Here is a 24,037-nt window from a genome sequence, read left to right on the forward strand (position 1 = left end):
ACAGTAAAACCAATATTTTAGTTTCACGGAGCTTGAGTGAACTTAATGTTGAAAAAAATGGGCACAAATGATCTCTTTTGGACAAAGATTGATCATCAGACCAGACTTCAGGCAATAACATTTGTGAAAGTCAATGTCCGTTTTGGCAGAATAATAAAGCTGCTCTGCATTTTTTTGTTTCTATTCTTAAAAGAACCTATAGAATTCTTAATGAATGGAGTTGGCGCCAGACGTGTCCTATGTCGTGAATCGTAAATTGGTTGAATGAGTTCATTTACCATGGACTTCACCCTTGGTCGAGTTACAGCATGGTCTGAAATCAGATTATAAAATCAAGAGGGAGTTCAAGAAGTCCAACTCTGGTTAGGTCAAAACACAGTTCAGAGGAAATCTCTGCTCAAGCAGCAGGCAATCCCCAGGGAAGCTCAGGCTAAATTCAAGTAGTACGAGCAATCCTAAAGTAAAAAACAAACACAATAACGCTCCCAAAACAGCTTTGACAAAAGGGAAAACTAACAAGCACTCCCTCAATTGAGACCTGAATGCATGAGAAGACTAGCTCGATTTAATGTACTGATCTTAGAATAATTAGTGAGTTGCAAAGGGGTTATGAAGGGCTCTAGAAATATTTAATTTGGAGTCTACAGAACATCACTGACAATTGTGTGTTATCCAGTTATCCATTCTCAGAAATGCCAGATATTCTTCACCTGACTATGTGTATGTAAACAAGAATTAACATTAGGGTGAGTCATATCTACCAGGGTCAATTTCCTATTCTATGGATTGCAAATTAAACTGACAATTTACCATCGCCATCGTTGAATCTTTGCTTGCAAAGAGGGTTAGGCTGAGTGGTGTATTTTAGCAGTTTTCACTGAAATACATTAAGAATGCAGAGCGAATTTTCAAAGAATGTTAAGCAAATAGCCATCCTTTTTTTTTTTTTTAGATTTGTTTATAGTCTCCGAAATCCAGATCATCTTAGTTTGAAGCAATACTCAATGTAAAATGTTTATTTAAAGGATTTAAATAAAAAAAAGTAACATTTTTTAAAGTGTGCTAACTAGCTCGTACCTGGCTCCTTAAATATATATTCAGCACAGATGGAGGTAACCTGCAGGGTGGGACTAATTTCTATTTTATGTTAACTTAATAGAAGAGAAATACAACATTTTGACCTTTGGGCAGCTTTCAATCTAAGGTCATAATTCATTACTTTTATTTCATAAATATAACTGCGAACACGGCTACTTTCTGACATTAGAAGAGGCGAAGCTGTTTTGCACTAAACAACATTTTTTATGGTGGAATGTCAGTTTAACTGAAGCCATAATTTTGAGATATGGTCATTAACAATGTTTTTTGCAGCATTGCAAACCAACAGGCATGTTACATGTGACCATATTTGCTACCTAAAGAAAAATAAGTCCTGGAAAAGTTCTAATCCCAGGCGATATTTCAATTATGCCGGAATCATTGCCATAATTTCCAGCATTTTCCGTTACACTCTTTATGTGAACTACCGTGAAATTATGTCATTCGGCACAATTGGTGCTCGTGCTGGTAAAATTCTATTGTGAGAGCACTAGAACTGCCTGCATCTCTTGCTCATGGCACTTGTGGGGTTTTTTACATTAATTTTTTTGCGTGAAGTACATTCGCACATCCAAACTTGATGCTTTTTGCACTAGAATATAGGACAAAAGTCACATTCGTGTTTTGTATATTTTTTCTAAAATTTCGTTTAATTTAGCAAAAGGAAATCACCCAAATTTCACAAATATCTAAAGATTTTATGACATTTCAGTGTTTGATCAAAACAGACCCTCATAGCTAGGCGTATAATTGTATGCATGTTTTGGTACCGTCAAATGTGTTTTTCGGTTACAACACTTACACTGTAATACGTTATCTTTTGTGGAAAAAACCTCCCCTATGCATGTAAAATGTTAGGTCTGCTACCCGTCCTTCTTATCCCCTTTTGTGACTGCACAAGTTTGTCTTCTTGCCTAATGGGGTTGTCTCCAATTTTACAATACGTGTACTGTTGACTATATTTATTTTAGATGTTTTACTAGATATTAGACTGTAAGGGTAGGGAACCCCTAATCTTTGGCAGTATTTCAGTTCTTCAAATACTCGGAGAGGGGATGTAGGAGGTGGGAAAGATTACAGAATTTTGCAGTTTGGGATCTAAGAGGGGAGAACTGGAAATATGGAGGAAAACCATGGACTTTGAATCACCAAAATGCCAGGGATAGCAGGAGTGATATAGCACACTCTTTAACTCCTGCAAGCATCACAGGTTTGACCCCTTTGACCCACCTTGTCCATCCCAACAGCTCCTATTTGCTGATTTAGAGGCTTAGTGAAGGGAAAGTGTGTGGAAACAGAATGTAAATATGTAACAAGGGACAAATCAGACAAAAAAGGAAGACGGAGGCTCTGATGTGCTGCCGGTCAAAGGTAGCACTAACAGCTCAATATAACATTAAAGGCAGGGAGGGACATTTTGGAAAGGCAGGAGGCACACACGAGCACAACACAAGACCAGAGTCAAACATGCATCTAAATGTGCGTCCATTGAATCCGATTTTTTTTTTAACTTGAACTGATGGAGAACGTGTTACGAAGATGTAACCCTTAGTATACCGCAAAACGTTTGTGTACACCAACTACCATGATCAATGAATGTGGAACTTCTAACAAAGATTGTTAATGAAAAAGCAAGACTGCAATCACTAGAATGCACTGTGATGTGGATTATGAGAAAGAATACTTTAATTAAAATATTAAATTAATTTTAAGTGAAGGTAGCTGCCTCTACTTAATACTTTTAAGTAAAAATGTTCTCTCTGCCCACTGTTCTTTACTGGTTGTCTGAATGCTCTGGAGAGATTTGTACTTTTCAAATCATAAAGCAAATACCAAGTACTTTGTTGTGTTTTCCCCAAAAATGTTTTAAGACTACTTTAGGCTGTGGCAAGCCAAAGTTTGCAAGAATGGACGTCGTTTTAGCTGAGTGGGCACTATGGTTTTGCTTGATAAATTATGGACTTCTGTTTCCAAAGCTGTTATTAAATCATCTTCTACAACCCACTCCATCCTCCTATTTTTCTGTGCACCGCTAATCCTCCTAGATAGCACCCTTCCCTTGATTTCACTGGTGCCTCTGGTCTAAACGTGCCCGATTTCGACGTAGCAACGTGGGTTTATAAGGTATGTTAACTTTGATGTTTTGCTGTGTGTACTCCTCTGTTTAAATGAAATGTTTACGCAAAATATTTCGAAAGGGTTTTTACGCCTTTAGGTGTTACAAGCCTTAAAAAGGACATTTATGCTTCTAAACTGTAACAGAGCTGCATGGCACTTACTGCAATAGAAAGGTCTTCCTACAAATCAGAACGTTCTCCTTAATTATGTGTGGTAAAGGGGAGACAAAACAGGAAAGAAAATAGGGGTCGCCACGCAAAGGTTTAGGGCACATGTAATCAACTAATACTTTGGATATTCAAACCTTGCATGCAGTGTCTCTCATAAAAGGCATAAAGCCATTTAGTATGACAAATCACCAGGTTTAAGATTGTAGTTTATGGGGGAAATGAACTCCAAAAAGCCTCACATTTTATGTGAGTATAAGGAAAACAATAATTCCTGTGGAGAAAAAAAAAACTATCCTTAAAAAGATGCTGGAAAATCAGCTAGAAATAGGGTTAAGGTGTAGTCTTAGAAATCGAAGCCTGATGGAAATTCTCTGGTCCTTCTAAGAAGAGCAAACAACGTCTCTGAGCCTCAAAAGACAAAAGTAAGACAGGAGAGAGTAGGCAAATCTCCTTGCTTAGACTTCCGTCTTTGAGAGCATAAGTTTGGTGGAACAGCAAGGTACTACCAATTTTAAATAGGACTAAGAATTTACAGTGCGAGATTTGTATGGTGTAGAATCTCTGGAACACGATATAATACACCTTAGATGATTAAACTTACCCCATCTTTGCTTGCTAGTGCTTTAGGGTCATTAACATTGTCCTTCAAAATATTGCATGCTGACAGCATCTTCTCACTCAATTCATATCTGCGTAAACAAATAAGCATAAAACACAAAAATGCTTTAAATAATACTCCTTGTACACTTTAGATTAATCGTAAACGAGAAACATTGCAGGGCTTGCACTGAACGTTAACAATTAATGCAAATAAGAAGATTTCCTTGGCACTGTTACACACATCTGCTTGACTGACTATAAGACGCATTTCTTTGGTGACCAAAAACAATCCAATGGACAATTAAAAAAACTTAATGACCCACACATCACAAGATAATCCTTCAAGAACAATAAGAACATGGAAAATAAACGAGAAAATGTCAATATTACAAAGAAAATATAACTTTCACAACTACTATTGTAAAAAGGCAAAATATATGGTATAATATTGTTTGCTGGACATTGTGCAGGAGCAAATACTTGGTAAACTAGAAGTTTTGTATTAGCAAAACGTGGGAAAATCTTCAGATGTCTTGGGTAACAACATAATGTGGCACCCATCTGCCACGGAAGATAGTAGCATAAGCTATAATGGAACACTGTGGGTTAAGATGTCTAAATTGGTCAAAATCCCAAAACACTGGATCTAGGAACATACATTTTTCCTGTATGCTTGAATGGTAAGTTGTTTTAGTGTAAGACTGCTGTGAACCTGAATATGAATTTATGGCTGATGCACTTTATTCAACGACTGCTATTGTGTTATCTGTAAAGCACTGAGTTTCTGGCAGTGTGACTAAAGAATGTTTTATGCCTGGTACATATTGGTTTATAAATGTAGAGGAATCTAAATTTTGACCCCAGAATTGACACCAGATGTACAGATAGGTCTCACTCCATTAGTAATCGTGAAGGTTGTAGGCCAAAATAATGATTATTGACTGACACACCTTATTTCACTGCTGCCAGTGTGTCAGTCGCGATGTTTCAGGCAGGGTTTATTAAAAAACGTTTATCCTTGGTGCATACTTGATTATAAATGCAGCTGCACCTGAAGTATAGATAGGTTTTATTCTTTTTTATCAGAGACTGTAGTGTTGTTCCTATATTCCCAATAGGCTCTGCGCATTGGAATAATATATCCTATAGATGTGACGTAGGACTTAGGTCTACTAGGTCGTTATCAAATATATTAGACTTAATTCTGCCAGCTAGCTCAGAGGTCACTAGAAACTTTCTCGAGTTCACAAGAAGGGATTTAGTTTCTGACAACCGCATACATCTGACAACGTTGTTTCCTCAAGATAAATCTGATCTTCAGTGTTGTGGAAACAATAGATAGATATTTTACTCCGTCATTCATGCATGCTTCGTTTCACCAGAGGTGCAGAGAAATAGAGAGACGGGCGTTTTCAATAAAAGTATTTATTAAACAGTCTTCTTTCTCATGCAGAAGAAACGAACTGCTACAATCGTAATAATGGCAGTAAAGTATAATGCGTACAGCAAGAAGAGTATTATAAAATAATACTGTAAAAGCATGGTATGGTTTCTAGACCATAGATAAATACATACATAAATAACAAAAGCTAAAAAGCACTCAACTGGTGCTTATAAAATACGCCTACCCCGATGACCCTAACCTAAGTCTAGTACGAGGGAAGAAGTAAGTGAGGTGTAGCATAAATTTAGTATTCTTTGCCAAGAATCTATCCAAGATTTCTCTTAGGGTCTCATCGGCTCTGTACCTTGGTTTAGAATGAAGGAGGTCTGGTATCTCTCTGTCTCAGGACTCGATTTCCCAACAACCCGCAAGGGTAGCTTGGAAACACTGGAGCTGGATTTCTCGGCCAGAGAAAAGACAGCGTCTCTCTCAGTGAGTCTGCTGGAGGGTTGGCTTCCTTCGACACTTGCTGTAGCAGGATGCGTCAGGCAAGTAGATAGTCGAACTGCTCCAAACCACTGTCTTTGCTATGGCAAGTGTGGGCAAATTTATACCTTGAAGGTGCCGAGATGGACGCAAAGGTGGACATAATAACGTCAAAGAGTCTCATTTCTTTGAAAACTCCAGGAGTTCTTGGACAAACCAATATTCAAGCAAGGGGAAGTCCCTAGCTTCTGAAGCAGAGTTTTCCAAGAAATTGTTGTGGATTTTCGGTACTAGTGGAAGTAGCCATGCCGTATTTGGTCTGCATGAGCTATGTCTAAATATGGTTATGATTTCTATGCCTATATATGGACATGGTGATTTATACCTATATAAGGGCATGAATCGTGAAAATTACACTAGGGTCCTATAATGTTCTACAACATTATTTCACTGCGGCCAGTGTGTCAGTCGTGATGTTCCAGGCAGGGTTTATTAAAAAACGTTTATCCTTGGTGCATAATTGGTTATAAATGCAGCTGCACCTGAAGTATAGATAGGTTTTATTCTTTTTTTATCAGGGACAGATACCAACTGCTCTGTAATTACTGCACCTTATTTCTTGCTGCTTTCGTCTTATTACTTTTGTTGTGCCAGGCTCCGAAAGTACCCAGGCCTGGTTCAAAATGATTGCAAACCCTGTAGATTTTTATAGGGCCGATGAAGGAATAGTTTCTTACCTGTAAATTTTCTTCTCTTGTAGTGGAATTTCCATTATAGTCATACGCACTGAATAGACCCGCCCACGTGCAGGGACCCCGGAGCTCTTCTTCAATATATATATATCTTCTTAAGTGTGGAATTTTGCTTTTCCTCGGGAAGGCCCGCAAAGTAGTTTAAGAAAGAGACAGATTATGCAGCCTAAACACATAGGCTACAAAGGCCGAATTCTTTATCATGAAGTTAAAAAAGGGGCCGTTTGTGTATCATTTCAGGATGTTTTAGCAAACAGCATAAATCTACCTTACAAACCCTGTTTTATGATAGAGATGGAGGAAAGCAAGGCAGGGTAGCCTCATAGGCTGTCATTATGAGGTTACAAATAGAGACTGTGCCATTAAAAACCCAGAGACTACCAGTATCCCATCAAGCTCAGCAGGTGGCAGTTGTCTCAGTACTTTAAGGCGATGTAAGATAATATGTAGATAGCATGGATACCTCTGTCCATTCCACCGGGGAGAAGGGAGCGTTGCTTAGGACTATAATGGAAATTCTCCTGCGAGAGAACAGGAGTTACACATAAGAAACTATTCCTTCTCTTGTAGGGGAATTCTATACAGTCATAAGCACTGAATAGAGTAGCAAACTCATCCCCACTAAGAGCGGTGGAGAAGACAGAGGATCAATGAAGGTAGCCTTTAAGCAAACAGATTTCCATGGGAAGCCTGCCCTACTTGTGCGTCTCCTCTAGCATCAGAGTTTAGGCAATAGTGTTTGGTGAATGTGTGAACCGATCTCCACGTAGCTGCTTTGCAAATATCCGCAGTTGGGATATTTCTCATTAAGGCAGCAGTAGCCACTTTACCTCTATTGGAGTGTGCTTTAGGTTTAGTGGACAGTGTTTTGTTAGCTTTTTGATAGCACACCTGATACAGGAAACTATCCATCTGGAAATTGATTGTTCGATAGTGGTTAAACCAGAATGGAACAGACTATAGTTGATAACCAATTGGTTAGATCTGTGCATGTCCTGTGTTTTATCAAGATAGAATCTTAAAACTCAGCTCACATCCAGCAAACAAAAAGTTATTTCCGCTTGAGTAGAGGGATTCTGACAGAATGTAGGCAATGAGATGGTCTGGTAGACACGGAAGTCCAAAATCACCTTGAGGAGGAATTTCGTGAGAGTCCTCATGACCACTTTGTTAAGAGTGGAAGGTGGTGTATGGTTCGTGACAACATAGTGCTTGGATCTCACTAACCTGCGAGCTGATGTTATCGCTACAAGGAAAGCTGTTTTGCAAGAAAGGTGTTGCAGGGAAGCTTTGTTAATAGGCTCAAAGGAATCCTGCATAAGGTGCAAAAAGACTATGTTACGTACCTAAGGAGGTGAGGGACGTCTAATGGCAGGGAGAACCTTCTCCATCCCTTCTAAAAATAATCTTTATCACATGGATTTTGAAAAAAGAATGTTGTGAAGGACATTTTCTGTATGCAGTAAGTGCTGCCAGGTAAACCTTTATAAAAGAGAATTGCAAGACAGATTTAGACAAGTGTAGTAGGTATGGAAGAATGATATCTTTTCATGTAGTAGGGGCCACTTTTGCCTGCCTGGTGTTGATGGAGGCTCCCAAGTAATGCAAATTCTTAACTGGAGATGATTTTTGAGGTTGACATGAAGCTCCAACTGTTGAAGGAGATCGCAGGTCCACTTGAAGTGAAGTTGGGCATTCCGAGACGTTGACGCCTTTATGAGCAAGTCGACTAGGTGCAGGTAGAAGATTTGGTGCTTTATCAGATGGGCTGCCACCACTGCCATGCACTTTGAAAACATTGTGGGTGCTGACCATATACTGATAATGATCCTGTCCCACAACAAACCTTGAAATGTTTTGATGCTTTCTGGCAGTTGAAATCTATTGTGAAGGTCGATGTAACAAAGCCAATCTACCTGGTGTAATTGGGGGGATATTTAATGTAATGCCAGCATTCGACTCTTCTCTTGTCGAATCCACATGTTGGCTATTTTGAGATTGAGTACGGGGTTGAAATAATTTTTGTCTTTCTTTTTCACCTGGTGTCAATGCTGGCCTCCCGTTGTCTGATATTGGACGTTTTGGAGGAATAGACGGTGGCGGGGTGGTGAACCTGAGAATATCAATTTTTCACAACATTGAGAACCCAGGCGTCTTTTGTGATGTGTTGCCACTCTGTTAGATAGTGAGACATGCTTCTCCCTACCAGAGTGGGTAACAGAAGAGGGGAAGAGAAGATTCATGGTTTGGATCCTGTGGCCGGTTTACCCCCTTGGGCAGGCTGTTGAGCAGAGCATCCTCTCAACTGTTTTCACTGGTACCAACTTTGGTGTTGCTGTTGAGATCTACCTGTATACCACTGAGGGGTTTGAACCCTCTGATAGGGTAGGAATGATCTTCTTGGTTCTTTTGGTTTCACTAGACCCACTGCTTTGAGGGTCTTCATTTTGGTTTTCATTCTCACCATTTCGTCACCAGCGTGACTTCCAAAGAGAGTGGAATCGGAGAATTGCAAGTTCTGTATACATTGTTGCAGCTCCAGCTTGAGGGATTTCAACCGGAGCCAAGCATGCCTCCTTAAAGTCACTCCATCACTGTATCCATGTGTGCTAGTAGGGAAGAATCCGCATCTGTGCTAATCACCTGATTAGACACCATGGTCCCCTAGTTGACAATCTCCATGAAGTGTTCTCTTGTCTCTTGGGAGATTCTCAGTGAAATGCTGGATGGAATTCCCGAGGGCTCTGTCATATCTGCCCAAGAGAGCTCTATTTCTGACTGCTTTCATTGATGTTGCTGCCGTGCTGCAGACTTTGCTGTCTGGCGAGTCCAGTTTCCTGCTCTCTTTATCCAGAGGAGCAGATCATGATAAAGATGTTTAAGGGTACTTATTGGCCTCTAATATTATCACAGAGTCTGACGAAGGATCAGAGCTGAGGAACAGAGGGTCTTGTTCCGGAGCCCAGTATTTCTTCTGAAGCCTCGACATAGCAGGCTTAATTATGGCCGGTGTGAAAAAAAGCTCCATTGCAGGCTCTAGGATGCCAGGGACCAACGGAAGTAGAGGTCTGGAAGATGTATGTTGGTGTAGTGTCTCAATATCACAGATGTAGAAGGTGTTGACAGACATCAGTACATTCAGTTTAGACCCCCCTCATAGCAAGTCCTTTTGGAAGGTTGTAATGTCATCCACAGGGTAGATTCAAGGCAGTGGTGAGTCAGAAATTATTGGAGAATATCCTCCTGTAGACATGGAAGAAGTATCTTTAAGTGTTCGGTAACATCTTGATCCAACTCTTATATGGTGAGACTTATGACGTTGATGAGACTGGCACGAAGATGTTGATGAGAGCCTAGGACTATGACTGCTTGAACGCTGGCGCGTTGGAGGTCACCAACTATTCTTCAGAGCTGTCTGCCTCTAGGTGGAACTGGATTCACTGGAGGAGGTAGTAGTGCAGGAGGAGACAGAGGTGGCGCAAGTGGCTCAGGATGAGGAGGAAGATGATTTCACCAGAATGGGAGACCGTGAATACGCTTTCAAATACTATTTGTCTGGAGAAAAAGATATTATTTTCCTCTCTGTCTCCTTGAAATCGAGAAACCCTTTGACTTCTCTCTGTGATGTTTACAATTTGTTCCACTCCTCGGCGTTGACCTCCCTCAACGCAAGGCCACTCCTTCCAATAGACGATGCACTCCTCAACGTCAACCGCAGATGCAAGTCGACGGTGTATGGCTTTTTGCGGTTAACTAGGGTTGCGTCGACGTTGAACGATGTAGCTTACCAGATGTCGATCCAGTTCTTAGCAGCGAACAAGTCGGCGCTGTATCTTACCAGGACCGATGCCATTTTTGGCCATAAAACGTCTTTTCAGGCCTCCCATGTCCTAGAGTTTGAAAAGTCTTGGTGGAAGAATGACCTTCCCCTTGCTCTAAGGTCCCACCTTAAGGCTGTGTTTACTGTCGCAGTCTCTCTTCAGTCCCATGAAGGTGGTTTTTCCCTTTCACGTAAGGTACACTGCAAATAATTCCTGCAATGATGACATGCGTCAGGAACATAAGATGGTGGTAGACAGATGATACAGAACTCGTGACTGTCTGTTTTGGCCTTCTTCCTCCCCAGTCTTGGGAACTTAAATAATGAAGGCATTTTATTTGACTAAACATTTCGGTCAGAAACCGAAAAAAACAGGGAGATTAAAGACATTGAATAAAGATATTGTCACCAATTTCCGTAGAAGATTATGAGAGACAAAGCCTTAAAAAAAGACTGTAATTAATGCTCCTGTCAGCAGCAGCCGGAAAAAAAAGCTGAAGAACCTGCCACCTACTGAGCATGATGGGATACTGGTAGTCCCTGGGTTCTTAAAGGTACAGTCTCCATTTCTAACCGTATAATGACAGCCTAGGAGGCTACACAGCCCTGCTATCCTTCATGTCCATCATAAAAAAGGGCCTGTGAGGGAGATTAATGCTGTTAGCCAAAATATCTTGAAGTTAGACACAAATACTTTGGTCTGGCCCATGATGAAGAATTTGGGTATTGTAGCCTATGTTTGTCTCTTTCTTAAGTGTCTTTGCAGGCATCCTGAAGAAAGGCGTAAATCTACACTTAAGAAGATATATATTGAAGAAGTGATCCGGTGTCCCTGCACATGGGCGGGACTATTCAGTGCTTATGACTATCAATGGAAATCTCCTATGAGAGAACTGATAGTTACTGTATGACATAGGACACAGGCCCGAAGACACTGCCATAGCCACACACATGGGGCGGCAAAAATTGTACTATATATTTTGCACTTTACACTTCTGCTGCTATTGCCTTGTTACTCTAGGTCTATGCCCATAAAAAAGCGTGCTTGTTCCTGGCCATATGTCCGTAATTTATTTGGAACCCAAATATGGGTTGGTTAATCGATCCTTTTAATTTACAGATTTTTTTATATGTAATGATTGTATTGAAAGTGATCTAATGCTGTATATTATATACTGTACTGTTTGCTTTAGTGGTTTTAAACCAAATGAAGATCTGTATCTCTCTACCTAGTGTAAGGCGATAACTAAAGTCAAACAACGGTTGTGAAGCTTGCATAGAAAGAACCAGAGGTAAGCTATAGAAGCAGCTTCCAAGGTTATTTGGGCAAAAACATGCTTTTTAAAACATGTTTGTAAAGAAAACCTTTAAAAGATTTATATGAAAGGGAATTATAAGAACTGGGACAGGATAATGACTCTACCCTAGCATGAATGAAATTTAAGATCAAATTAAAGCTTGGTAAAAAATGTACTTACACCCTGTTGATTAATGGTGCTGCAAGAGCTTATCTTCAAAAAACTAAAGCCTGCTTTGCTGGGAATAGCACGTTCTTTTGGCTGGACATTCTTCCTCGTACTTACTTTATGCAAATAATGAGCTTCAGGCTTTGAATTAACAGTCTGTACCTAAGCGCACTTACTGACAGCTTAGATGCAATTAATACCTTTAAGCTGCTAACACATAAGTTCTTTAGGCTGCTAACACATAAGTTATCATTAACTACAGCACTGCTAAGCATGAGCCTTAATCAAAAAGACCAAATGGTGCCACTGCACCAGACAGTTCGCTGATTCATTTTCTAAACTAAAATGGTAGTGTGATATTTTGTTCTTGTTTTAAACTCAACAACCCTCTCATCTACTGCAGATATTGACCAATGACCATTTAATACAGCATTTAGAATACCAAACAAACAAAGGAAAACATGTACCACTCCTAACGCCAAATGAAATAGAGCTGACTGAATAATAACCCGGTCTAAACCTTTTTTGCAGGCAGAATCAATAACTTTTCATAGATCTAAGGCATCAAATTGTAAAGGAACATTATATTTACAAGAGCAGAAACATCAAACAAGGACATATTTTTAAAATCAATTTATTAACGTAAACTTTGTGTATTTTGTAAGTGTGAAGATCGTGACATTGTTAGATTTTTTTTAAAGTATAATTTTGGGATAGCTAAATAGTGAAACAGAAAAATATATAAGGTTAATGTTACAACAAAACAAGCTAGAGGACAGCATAGAAGACAACCCACTTAACTCGGTCTTTTCTACTGTATGTAGTATATGAGCCACAGAGTACAGTCATACAGAGAATTAGGGCACTGGTTTCCCTGCTCTTTATGGATAGCTAAAAAGCAGGAATAGCAGTCACTACAAAGAAATATTAATTATCCGATCAAATTGAGAAAATATTGCATATTCATCATTACTAATAAACAGTAACATATTGTTTGCCTAATATATTCAAAATGTATACTCCAACCATAACTTGGTTTCAATGTCTTTTTTAACACCATCTGCCGGTCCGAGTTTGAATACCTTGGAGGTGAAATGAATACCATAAAATGAAGTATAATACCACCTAATTCAAAGCACTTAAAAAACGCTAAAGTGGAGTATTAACGCTATAAGTAGCATTATAACCTACCTTTCTCTGATTTCCACCTTCTCTGGTTCTTTCTCGTCCATATGCACTTTAGTTTCCACTAGAGTTGATGAAAAACTTTCTATGTGAACACCATCTGCTCCACTTAACAAACCCTTTTGTAGCTCTATCACTTCACCATGAAAACCTTTTGCCCTCTGGCACTCATCAGATTCTGTGGAGGTGCTCTCATCCGAACTTGAATCATCACTGGATGTGGTCTCATACCTTGAAAAAAATGAAATATTTAATAAAAATGCACAGCAAACATCAGCGCCATTACTACTACGAACAATCGAATTAAAGCAAGTAATGCTTCAGTTTATCTAGTAGCTTAAAAAAAAGCATTTATGGACACTGGATAGAACACAGACATGCCCAACAGAGTATTAACATCAACAAGCAAAACAAACGCAAAAGCATCAAACAATGCAAGGACCCACATCAACTTAGTGATGATGTAGAGTCATCAATCACAGTATGCAGATATCCAGAAAAGAGGTCATTGACCACACTAGTGACAACGATGTACAGGTTTCCATGTGGTAGTCTTCCAGTGTATTTCTCAACATTTAGTTTCGAGAAAGTTTGACATTATTCTCCATCCCTATTATGGTGAAGAGAACGATGGAGAAAGGTGAAAGAGACTGGAGGCTGGGAACATGGCATATGACATATGGTGGAAGTGGCTCTGGGGCGGTCAGTAGGGCGCAAATTGACCAATTCATCCCTACTGGTTACTTTAAGTCTTTTCCTACAGAAGTACTTTAAGATAATATTATATTGTTAATTGTTGTAACAGATCTCCCTACCAATGGCATAAGAAACACGGAATGTATTAATATGGCTAGCATTAGCTAAGACCTTTTTGATTTTACTAAAATTATATATAGCTAATACACTTAAAAATAAGGGATATTAGCCATTTGTCACAAGTTCACTCATCCACATGCAAAGTAGCTCAGTTCAGGGAAAGGACTGCTATGTAGAGGTGTACTTTGAGGCCCAAACATGTTTATATAATGGAAGTAGAGTACAGTTTATGACCATAGATTTTGGTCAATTCTGTAACAAGGAGTCATTCTACCTCACAACACCTGGAACAACTTTATAGGACAAGTAACCTGATTAAGTTCTGAAGTCCAAATTCAACCTCTTGTAGCCGTGAAGTGCTTTAGACGCCACACTGATTTGCGAATGAGTAGAAACATATTCCACTTGCTTGATTCCACTATGGATTCAAGCAAACAAAACTTTTAATCAAGAAAACTGTACGATTCTAGTCCCCACAATGGTATGAATGAACCACTCGGACTACCTATGACTTTTTTCACTGGCTTGGGAAAACACAAACATTACGCAGAAGTGAACTGGAGTGGAAGCAAAATTTAAATAAGAGGAATGAACATGTGAAACGTAAATGAAGAGTGAAATTATATGGAGAGCTAAAGAGTAGACCATGAATTTGAAAGCTGGGCGAAAGGGAGCAAAAAGGCAATGAAAGGAAGTACACTGATCAAACAAAAAAGGGAATATTGAAAGACTAGTCCCGCAACAGTGTGAAAATTTGCTATGCCTTACCCTCCATTAATGCCAACGAACTGAAGATTTTTCTTAGTGTTGCTTGACCCCTTCTTGTCATCTTTCTTTTTCATAATAGATTTTAATGCACTCCGGTTTCCTTTTACTGGAGAGAATACATTAACATTAGATGATATGAAAGCACATACTTGGAGCACATATTGTATAATCCTATTATCCTATTCTAAAGCTGCACACATTTCCCAATGATCTAAACAATTTAGTATACAGGTATATACAATAGCCCAATATCAGATTGTTTGTTCTAGTACCGTACCCACACACCACCCAGTTCAACAAACAACCTACTTTCATTTTCTTTTTACTACATTTCTTTCGGTACTTGGTGAGAAAAGGCTACGAACAGCAGAAGGGACAGTTAAAGTCTGCAGGACCTTATGGGATGTTTCAGGATTAACCCAATACCACAGCCTCAAACTTGCTTCCATGAAAGGAGTCCTGCAGCTGAAGATGTCACTGAGGCCAAGTTTGAAACAAATGCTTATAGGAGTTCACACCTTCAGCTACCTGCCATTAGGTGCAGAGCCAAGCTGTAGTTTGAGACGTGCTGCAGAGGAAACGACTGTCATTCTACATTTGAATGAACAGCACGCGAAGGCACTCCCAATAACACTGTTCAGATAAGAGCATCTGTAGGAACCTTCAGCGTAAAAGGATCAACCTGATGATAAACAAAGCAGGGGAGAAACACCAATCAATCAATTAACCAATGATTTGTAGAGCGCTGCTTATCCAGGCGATGAGAGGGAGCTGCTGCTGGGAGTTGTCAGTCGAACATCCAGGTTTTTAGGCCATCTCTGAACTTCTGTAGGGGGGGGTGCAGCCCGGAGGTGGAGCAGGAGGCCATTTCAGATCTTGGGGGCAAGGTAGGGGAAGGCGCGGCCACAGCTTCTGCTTTAGTAGAAGCGGGTCATCTGGGTGAGGGAGAGGGAAGTGGAGCTTAGTCTTCTGCCGGGTTCATGGAAGTTCAGTCTGTGGTTGAGGTAGGCTGGTCCTTTGTTGTGCAGGGCCCTGTAGACATGGGTCAGCAGTTTGAACAGGCACCTTTTTTGTACAGTGAGCCAGTAAAGCGCTCGGAGGTGAGGGGTGATGTGAGCTTTTCCCAGGAGGTCGAGGATGAGCCTTACTGTACCGTTTTGGATGGCCTAAACTCTGCTCAGTTGTTGTGAGGGGATGCCCACAGAGTGAGTTTCCCTAGTCCAGGCGGGTGGTAGGGGGGCGCGGGTGACGGTGCGTGTAGTGTGCACCATAGTCTTCTCTTTTCATATCTTTATTGATTTTGGTTAGGCCTCAGCCACTTTACTCCAGCTTCTTGACTTTACTTCATGCCCGTCAGGTGTAAAGAGATAGGCTGGTCCTTTCATTGCTCCAGTGTCCCAACATCACACAAACTGTGGGATGTCTGCTAATGGCACAGAAGGAGTACTCTGAGACTAGATGGATTGGAAGACCTGTAGGTGAGTAGATTAACACTGATGAGTAAAAGGATTACAATACATGTTTAAAATATGAAGAGTAATTTTATGGAGATTTAGGGTGAAGTAACGATTACCTAATTTTCAGGATTTTCTTAACCCTGTTACTTGCTGTGGCCGAAACGCCCAAAATAAACATGTATTCCCTAAAATCAAAATGTGTTAGCACAGGGCACTTACACAAAGGTCCAATACTACTACAAAAGTTGCCTCAGAGCAAGGAGATCCTCACTGTTAGCTTGCGCCGCAAAATGGCTGGATTCTTGGAGAACACCATTTTCAATTGCTGTCAGAAGGCTAGATGGCCAAAGGATCAGGCAGGCCAAGGCAGTCCACATGATCCAGTTATACAATACTCTCAGCCTCCTAATTTGTATCCGAATTGGACAGCCAGTGCGAGTTTAGCACCCTCTGTGATAAGTAGATTGTGCACTTTATTCAAACTGAGGGTGGTGTGGATTACAATAAGATGAATGAACTTTAAATGTGGTGGGGCATAATTGCCGGTCTCAAATTGGCATGAGTAAGTTCAACATTCTTTAAGGAGGCTTGGTGAGGAGGGACACCTCAGACCGCAGGATTGATAATGTAATAGTACACCTCATGGTAGTACTCTTTCCACCGTAGTAGGAAATAATAAATGTGTATCTGGTATCGTCGCAGGTCTAGTGAACAAACTATCTTACCCTGACTGGTTGAATTTGTGGACCAATTTGACATTTGTATGTTCAAGGAGACTTGGACTGTTCCCCAATTTCGATCCAAGATTGTTAGTTTAGACCAACCAGCAATTACATGTAGAAGGGACCGGCTGTCATGGGGTCTGCCAACTTGGATTAAAACCACAGTTGCCTGTTCATCTAAAATGTTGATCTTGGTTCCCTGGATGTATTATGTGTTATTTGGAAGTTCTCCACTGGGGTCTTACTTTATTTATATGTGTATTGTAGGAACAAAGGTCATAAGGTAAACTTAGCCATTATTGATGCAGTTAATGCCCACGTATTATCTCTTTCAGCCGGAACATTCAGAATAGTGGCAGAGATTTCAACTGTTTTGAACCTATTGATACGGGTGCTGGTTTCCAAAGTGGAGAAGTGGAAAATATATTGGCAGTACCTACTCTCTCTTCCACCAATTAGAATGTGGTCAGTCGAAGCTTTGTAATTGAATGCTTTTGCTCTCAATAATGGGCTGAGAGCATGTTATGAGAGAACACCATCAGACAAGGAGTGGAGGGATACTTTCAATCAACAGGCGGCTCTAGTCGAATTGATTAAATACTGATGATTTAAGTAAAGTAAGTAAAACTTTATTGCATGATTTAAAAAAAACCCTTGCACAATACAAAAGATAAAACAATTTTGATACTTATTCAATTGATAGGATTATGATTAAAAATGAAACACTTGTTGAATAGCAATAAAAGTAGAAACAGAAAGCCCAGCCCACCATGTATCCGAACTCTCTTGTTTCTGCCCTGCGCCTGTGGAAACGGTCTCGCTCAAGATGGGACTTGCCGGGTTTGTATTTAGCGGACTGAAGGTGTCCAGCCAATGTGCACTCCCCTTTGATTGTGTTAATTGTGCATATTGAGTTCTGTCCAGTTTTCTCAAGGTGCCCATAGGGCAGTATTATCCTTTTTATGGCGGTCCAAGCATCTCCCCTTCCCTCGTTTTTTTTCTGCGCAGTCCCTAAACTTCACCAGTGCGCAGTTTAGATATGTGTCCGTGGGTTGAAGCAGGCCAATACTGCAGATCTGCATGATCTGACTTCCTTATTGCTCCAGGCCTTCCGCAGGAGAAGCCTTCTTTCTTTCAGGAGCCTAGGGCACAGGCACACAACATAAATTATATCTTCGCTATGCTTGCTGCAGAATCGACATGTCTCCGGGACTTGTTCTCTTTTCCATTTGGGGAAGTGGCAAGACAGGTTAATCACCCCCAGTCTTAATTTTAAAAATCTGAGTTTGGTGCGTGCATTAAATGAACAAGTTAAGTAGCTCTGAGGTGTCAGCTGATCATATGTGATGAGGGTCATCCAACCGTGGCTTCTTTTAGCAAGGCTTGCCTTATCTTCCATTGAGGAGAGCTTCTTTGTGCATTTTTTCGCTAGCCTTTTAAACTCATGTTGGCTGACATGTAGGTCCCATACTTCACTCAGGCCTAAGGTTTTTAGACCACTTGACAAATATCGATACCCTGCTTGCCATCGTTTTGTTTTCAGATCAGACCATATGTGTTCTGCTAAGCTGCCTTCTTTGGGTAGCCTCAGCTTGTGACAGCACATTAGGAAATGCATCATTCTGCCCAGAGTTTGCTTACAGATGCCCAGTTCCAGCCTGATTTGTGCCGGTGACGTGAAAGATAGTAAGTGAAAGACTGTTCTGAAGATGTTTGCTATAATTGTATCCAGCTGATCACTGTCCAATCCCTTCAGCACCTCGCTTCCATATGTTAGAGTTGGGATGACTTTTGCCTGCGCCACCGGTAGTGTTGGAGCGAACGTTGGGCCAAATATTTCCTTATGGATGAAACAGAGCTAAAGCTAGTGCTGTCGCTTTCTTTTTTTGTTCTCCCAGGTGGTTTTTGTATCTTCTGTTGTTATTGAAGATCACTCCTAGGTATTTGTGGAATTTGGCTTCTGTAATTCTTTCAGAATTTAAGACCCATGTCAGCTTTTTTGGTCTTCCTGGGCGACTTGCCAACATTTTTATTTTCTTGTTGTTTATCACAAGCTCTTTCTTGTCTGAGTATGCGGCGGTTGCGTCCATGAGTCTTTGTAGGCCCACCTTTGTGCTACTTAAAAGAACCACTGGCGGTAAAAAAGAGGGTGGTGATGGACGGAGCATCTGAATCAATCCAACACTCACACTCAGTCAAAAGATCTGGGTTTAATCCATCACCGTTCTTTAGCCCACTCTGCCACCCCAGTTCAAACATGTCTATATGCAAATCAGTCTGACCCTGTGCCTCATGGGAACAGTCCAGCCCGAACTGCCAAGCCATGTCTTCCCTGGACCGGAAACAAGCTTCAGAGGACCGTTTTCTGGCATTCCAGCCGTCTTCAGCCCGGCTTGCTTGAATCCAGTGGCAAAGTGAGCAAGGGACTCACGTCGGAGCATACCTTGCCACACTTATGGCGGCCAAAAGCGGTACAAAAGGGGGTGGTGATGGACGGAGCATCTGAATCTATCAAACACTCACACCCAGTCAAAAAATCTGGGTTTAATCCATCACTGTTCTTTAGCCCACTCTGCCACCCCAGTTCAGACATGGCTATATGCAAATCAGTCTGACCCTGTGCCTCATGGGAAGAGTCCAGCCCGAACTGCCAAGCCATGTCTTCCCTGGACCGGAAACAAGCTTCCGAGGACCGGCAGTTCGGGCTGGACTGTTCCCATGAGGCACAGGGTCAGACTGATTTTCATATAGCCATGTCTGAACTGGGGTGGCAGAGTGGGCTAAAGAACGGTGATGGATTAAACCCAGATCTTTTGACTGGGTGTGAGTGTTTGATTGATTCAGATGCTCACTCCATCACCACCCCCTTTTGTACCACTTAAAAGAACCACGTCATTTGCGTATAAAATATTTGACAGCTGTAAACTACCTAGTTTAGGAGCATGGGAGTTTGTTTTGTTCAGGGCTTCCGGAAGATCAGCTAAAAATAAGTTGAAAAGTGTGGGGGCTAGGACGCATCCTTGTTTCAGTCCTTTTGTTGTAGTAATTGGTCTCGACAGTCTGGAGCCGTCGCCAATCTTAATCCTGACCCAAGTGTCCTGATGCAGTAGTTGTAAAGCTCTTAAAAAACCATCTGGGATGTTCAGATCTAGAAGCTTCTGCCACAGCTTGCCCCTATTGACTTTGTCGAATGCTGAGCCAAAGTCTATAAATCCTATGTAAAGCGATCTGGTGCTAAGCTCCACCTGATCTATCAAAGACGAGAGAGCCATGAGGTTAACCACAGTGCCTGTCCCACTTGTAAAGCCAGTTTGGTTTAGTGGGATTATTGAATGATCCTCGGCCCATTCCCGTAGTGAATTTAGCAAAAGGCCTGCAAAGTACTTGGCTTCATTGTCCATGAGAGCAACTAGCCGATAGTTGCTGGGGGATTTTTTATCCCCTCCTTTGAAGATTGGGACAAGGATCGATCCTCGCCAGGAAGGTGGAATGAGGTCCTTTGCTAAAATGGAAGAAAGAAGTGGAGCTAGTGTGGATGTCCAGAAAGCTGGATCCTCCTTAAACAGAGGCACCTTAAACGGAGGCACTCCACCTGGTCCTGGGGCCCCATCTTTCCAACCCTTTTTTTAATCTGCCTTTCGATTTGATCCTTCAAACCCGTGACGTACTCAATGCGGTTGTCATGCTTTTGTCCCTCTAATTCCTTTTTGTGGTTTAAGCTTATGTGGGAAAGCTTGTCCATTGTTGACCCTATTCGAAGGTGTTTTGAAACTATGTTTAAATCTGCTAGAGTGTTGGTGCTCTTTGTGCCAGTGACCTGGTTGTTGAAATGGGTGTTCAGAAAAAAGTACCACTCAGACTCCAATATATTTGATGAGGCTGCTTTCGGGATACAACCCCCAAGACTGTTAACAGTGAGCCAGAATCTCGCAGAGTTGTTTGACCTTATGTCTTGATATAGTTTGGCCCATAAGGAGTTCCAGTATGCCCTACGATGTTCTCTTTTTACTGCCTTCAGGTGCTTGCGAGCGCCTCTCAGTTTGGTTAGGATTAAAGTGTCCATTGGCTTTGATTTTAATTCCCGCCATAGTCGATTCATGCCTTTTTTCGCCGCTCGTATTACTGGGTCCCATGAGATCGACTGTTGGGACCCCGTCGCTTTCCCATGCGTTGTTGGCTTTGCATGTCTGGCTGACAGCTTGCTTGTAAAGCTAGTCCACTTGGCAATTTTATCTTCAAATACCTCACCAGTGGTTTCTATCATGTGCTTTGCTTCCTTTGATACTAGCTGTAAGTTTTCAACGGAGCACTTTATTTGTTTTAGGTTAATCGTAAAGCTTTCAAAAGCTAGTGTTCCCGCCTCGTCGTGTTGCATCATTCTGGTACTGAACAAAATTTCTTGAGGCCTATGATCACTTTCCAGTCTGTCACCAAACCCGAAGGTAATTACTTGATTCAGGAGAGAAAGATTTACAACGGTATAGTCGATTAGAGATGCACCAATATTTGATAAGAATGAGAGGCCAGGCGGCTTGTCTGGAGTGAAGCACCCATTAAGTGCCCTAAGGCCAAGATGTTCTAGGTTTCCTTGTAGGGTGCATCCTTTCAGGTCTTCTTTGCGCCATCCAGGGTGGTCTTGTGGTGGTATAGCCCTAACACTTTCTTGTGATTTGATTACATCGGTTTTTTGGAGGACCGACTGTTGGACCTAGATTACCCAAGCCTACATATGGTAGCCTGGCACAGTAGTGGTCTACAGCTAACTCCAAGCGTTGGCTAAGTACTTACAAATCTTCGCACAGTAACACAGTGATGAACCACCAAAATAAAGACACAACACCTCTGTTTGGAAAAATACCGTTACCTTTTTATAAAAATAATATGCTCTTCTTGTTATACTTTTTAGTCAGGGATAAAAGACAATCAAATTACACATCTACATGAAATTCAAATCACACTTCAATATTTTTCCTGTTCAGAATTTGAGAATCAACGGTACATTTAGGTTCTGTAGTTATTCAGGACACAAGTCACTTCACTAATAATTTTACAGGAAGGCAAAATACAGTCTGGCAGAGTAATATGTTTTTAAAGACACATTTGCAGGTACATTACCCCACAGCTCTTAAGCACTGCTCAGCCCAACAGAATGACCTGGTTGTAGAACCTCACAGCATTACCCACCAGAAATGTGACTAGAAGGAAAGACACAATAATATTAGCAAGGTACACCTAACTGGTAGAGGATCTACTCCCTCCGCTACCAAAACTCTGTAAGGGCTTTAGCCCAGGAACCCTGTGGTTCCCTTTACCACTTTCACCTTTCTCTCTTTTGCACAGTTATTGGATAGGTTTTACTCTTTATTGGCCAGTTCACTAGCTTGTTTTCCCTCCAATTAGGCTCTCCAACTGTTCAGTTAATTGTTGTGGTTATTTCCCCACTGTCTGGCTTTGTCGGCATTCAACACTGCCGTCTCCCGCTTCCCCCTCCACTACCCGGCTTACTTGTGGGGCTTGAGGAGTTTCTCTGATCCAGGCGCGCTCCCACTGTGTAGCGCTGGGCCGAAGGGACCGGTTTGGTAGTCAGCGCGTTGCACTGACTCTGGTGACTGGGGCTTGAAGGGACGGTGTGCGCTTCTCTCTATCCGATGTGCCTCCGCCTCCCAACGCTGGGCGGTGGGGAGCCTCGCTGCCGATCGGCGCCTTCGCTCCTTGCTCCCCTGGTGTGAGGCTGTCCCGCCGGTTCTCCTCAGCTTCTTCCGTGATGAGTCGACACCTCACCGGGCATGCGCGATGCTCTCCTGCACTCCGCCTCCCACGTCGCTCTGCTCCTCGGCGCCTGCGTGAACCTCGCCTCTCGAGGTAGACGCTACTCTCCTGGGCCTGCTCGAACCTAGGCCCCTCCTGCCTCACCAAAGCGTCTAGGTGCTGGACATGCGCGGACGCGCCTCCTCCCTTACTTGACGCGGCCGGTGCCCCCGGGGTCCCGATGCCGGTCGGAGCAGCGCCGCTGCTTCCCTTCAGTCCCTCTCACTTTTGGCCTCACAGGAAGGATGTCCCCACACGGCGCCTTCGCTCCTCAGGTCGCCAGGGTGCCACAGACACCCGCCTCCACTTCAGCTACTCCACGAACCCGGTAAGCACAGCGCTGGGCGTTGACAGGCAGGAATACCCCCAATTAAGGGTGTTCTGAGTGGTTTTACTGGGGCTCTGAGATAAAAGGGTCTTCTTCCTCCAGTAACTCGATTTCCTTGTCAGTAGTTGTTGTCTTTGGGAGAGGGATCGGTCAGAGGCAATAGGGGGAACAATCTTCTGAAGTAACTGTCAGCCTCAGTGACAAACTAGCCACTCTCAGTGTGTCCACCTCCTCTCGCCACTGCCTCACTCCTCTACTCTGGTCAGCACAAAATGGCTGCTGGTCACTGGCCTTATATAGGTTGGCCTGAGACCTGCAGAAGTCTCTAGTAGATTCCAGAAGGTTCTCTAATGCTATCCTATGGACCTGTCCTCCAGTAGTGTCCGTTATGACAGTTGGTGGACACCATTTTAGGTCTCTGGAGATCCCTAAGGTTTCAAGGGGGTGACTAGGCCTCACAAGTGATGAGGGAAAAATGGCGTCATCGCCAAGGAACACCTAGCCCCCTGACAGCATAAAAAAACTCCTGATGGACACATGTAAAAATAAAAATAGAAACTCTGGGAGGCTAAGGGGGACAAAAATAAATCATGGTGGTTAGAGTCTTCCCAGAAGCAGACAGGTCTAACACGCGTCCCCCCCAGCTGAAAGTGGGGAGAACTACCCAACCCCTTGGGAGTCCTCATCACTAAGGCGGAAGTACCTGGATAGACCGTCTGCGTTGGCATGGTCTGCCCCAGGTCGATGTTCCACCCTGAAGTCCATTCCCTGTAGGGAGATGGACCACCTTAGCAACTTGGGATTCTCCCCCTTCATTTGCATCAGCCAACGAAGGGGGCGATGGTCAGTCTGAACCAGGAAGTGCGAACCAAACAGGTATGGTCGCAGCTTCTTCAGAGCCCAAACCACCGCAAAGGCTTCTCTCTCAATTGTACTCCACCTCCTTTCCCTGGGAAGTAGTCTCCTGGACAGGAAGACCACGGGTTGATCCAAGCCCTCATCATTTAGCTGCGATAACACTGCCCCAATGCCATGTTCTGACGCATCTGTTTGGACAAT

General features: G+C 42.2%; 1 protein-coding gene across 4 annotated transcripts in view; it reads right to left on the reverse strand.

Annotated features, from left to right (window-relative positions):
* Nucleotides 1-24,037, reverse strand: part of KANK1 (KN motif and ankyrin repeat domains 1) — a 662,175-nt gene that overhangs the window by 54,274 nt on the left and 583,864 nt on the right. For all 4 annotated transcript variants that reach the window (XM_086961224.1, XM_086961225.1, XM_086961227.1 and 1 more), the window contains 3 exons: nucleotides 14,664-14,769; nucleotides 13,086-13,310; nucleotides 3,988-4,075 (listed from right to left, as the gene is read on the reverse strand). In XM_086961224.1, coding sequence (XP_086817350.1) covers nucleotides 3,988-4,075; nucleotides 13,086-13,310; nucleotides 14,664-14,769 — 419 coding nt within the window. The remainder of the gene's footprint in view (nucleotides 1-3,987; nucleotides 4,076-13,085; nucleotides 13,311-14,663; nucleotides 14,770-24,037) is intronic.

The sequence above is a fragment of the Lissotriton vulgaris genome, chromosome 3_1 (assembly GCF_964263255.1).
Source record: "Lissotriton vulgaris chromosome 3_1, aLisVul1.2, whole genome shotgun sequence".
In the NCBI taxonomy this organism is placed as follows: domain Eukaryota; kingdom Metazoa; phylum Chordata; class Amphibia; order Caudata; family Salamandridae; genus Lissotriton; species Lissotriton vulgaris.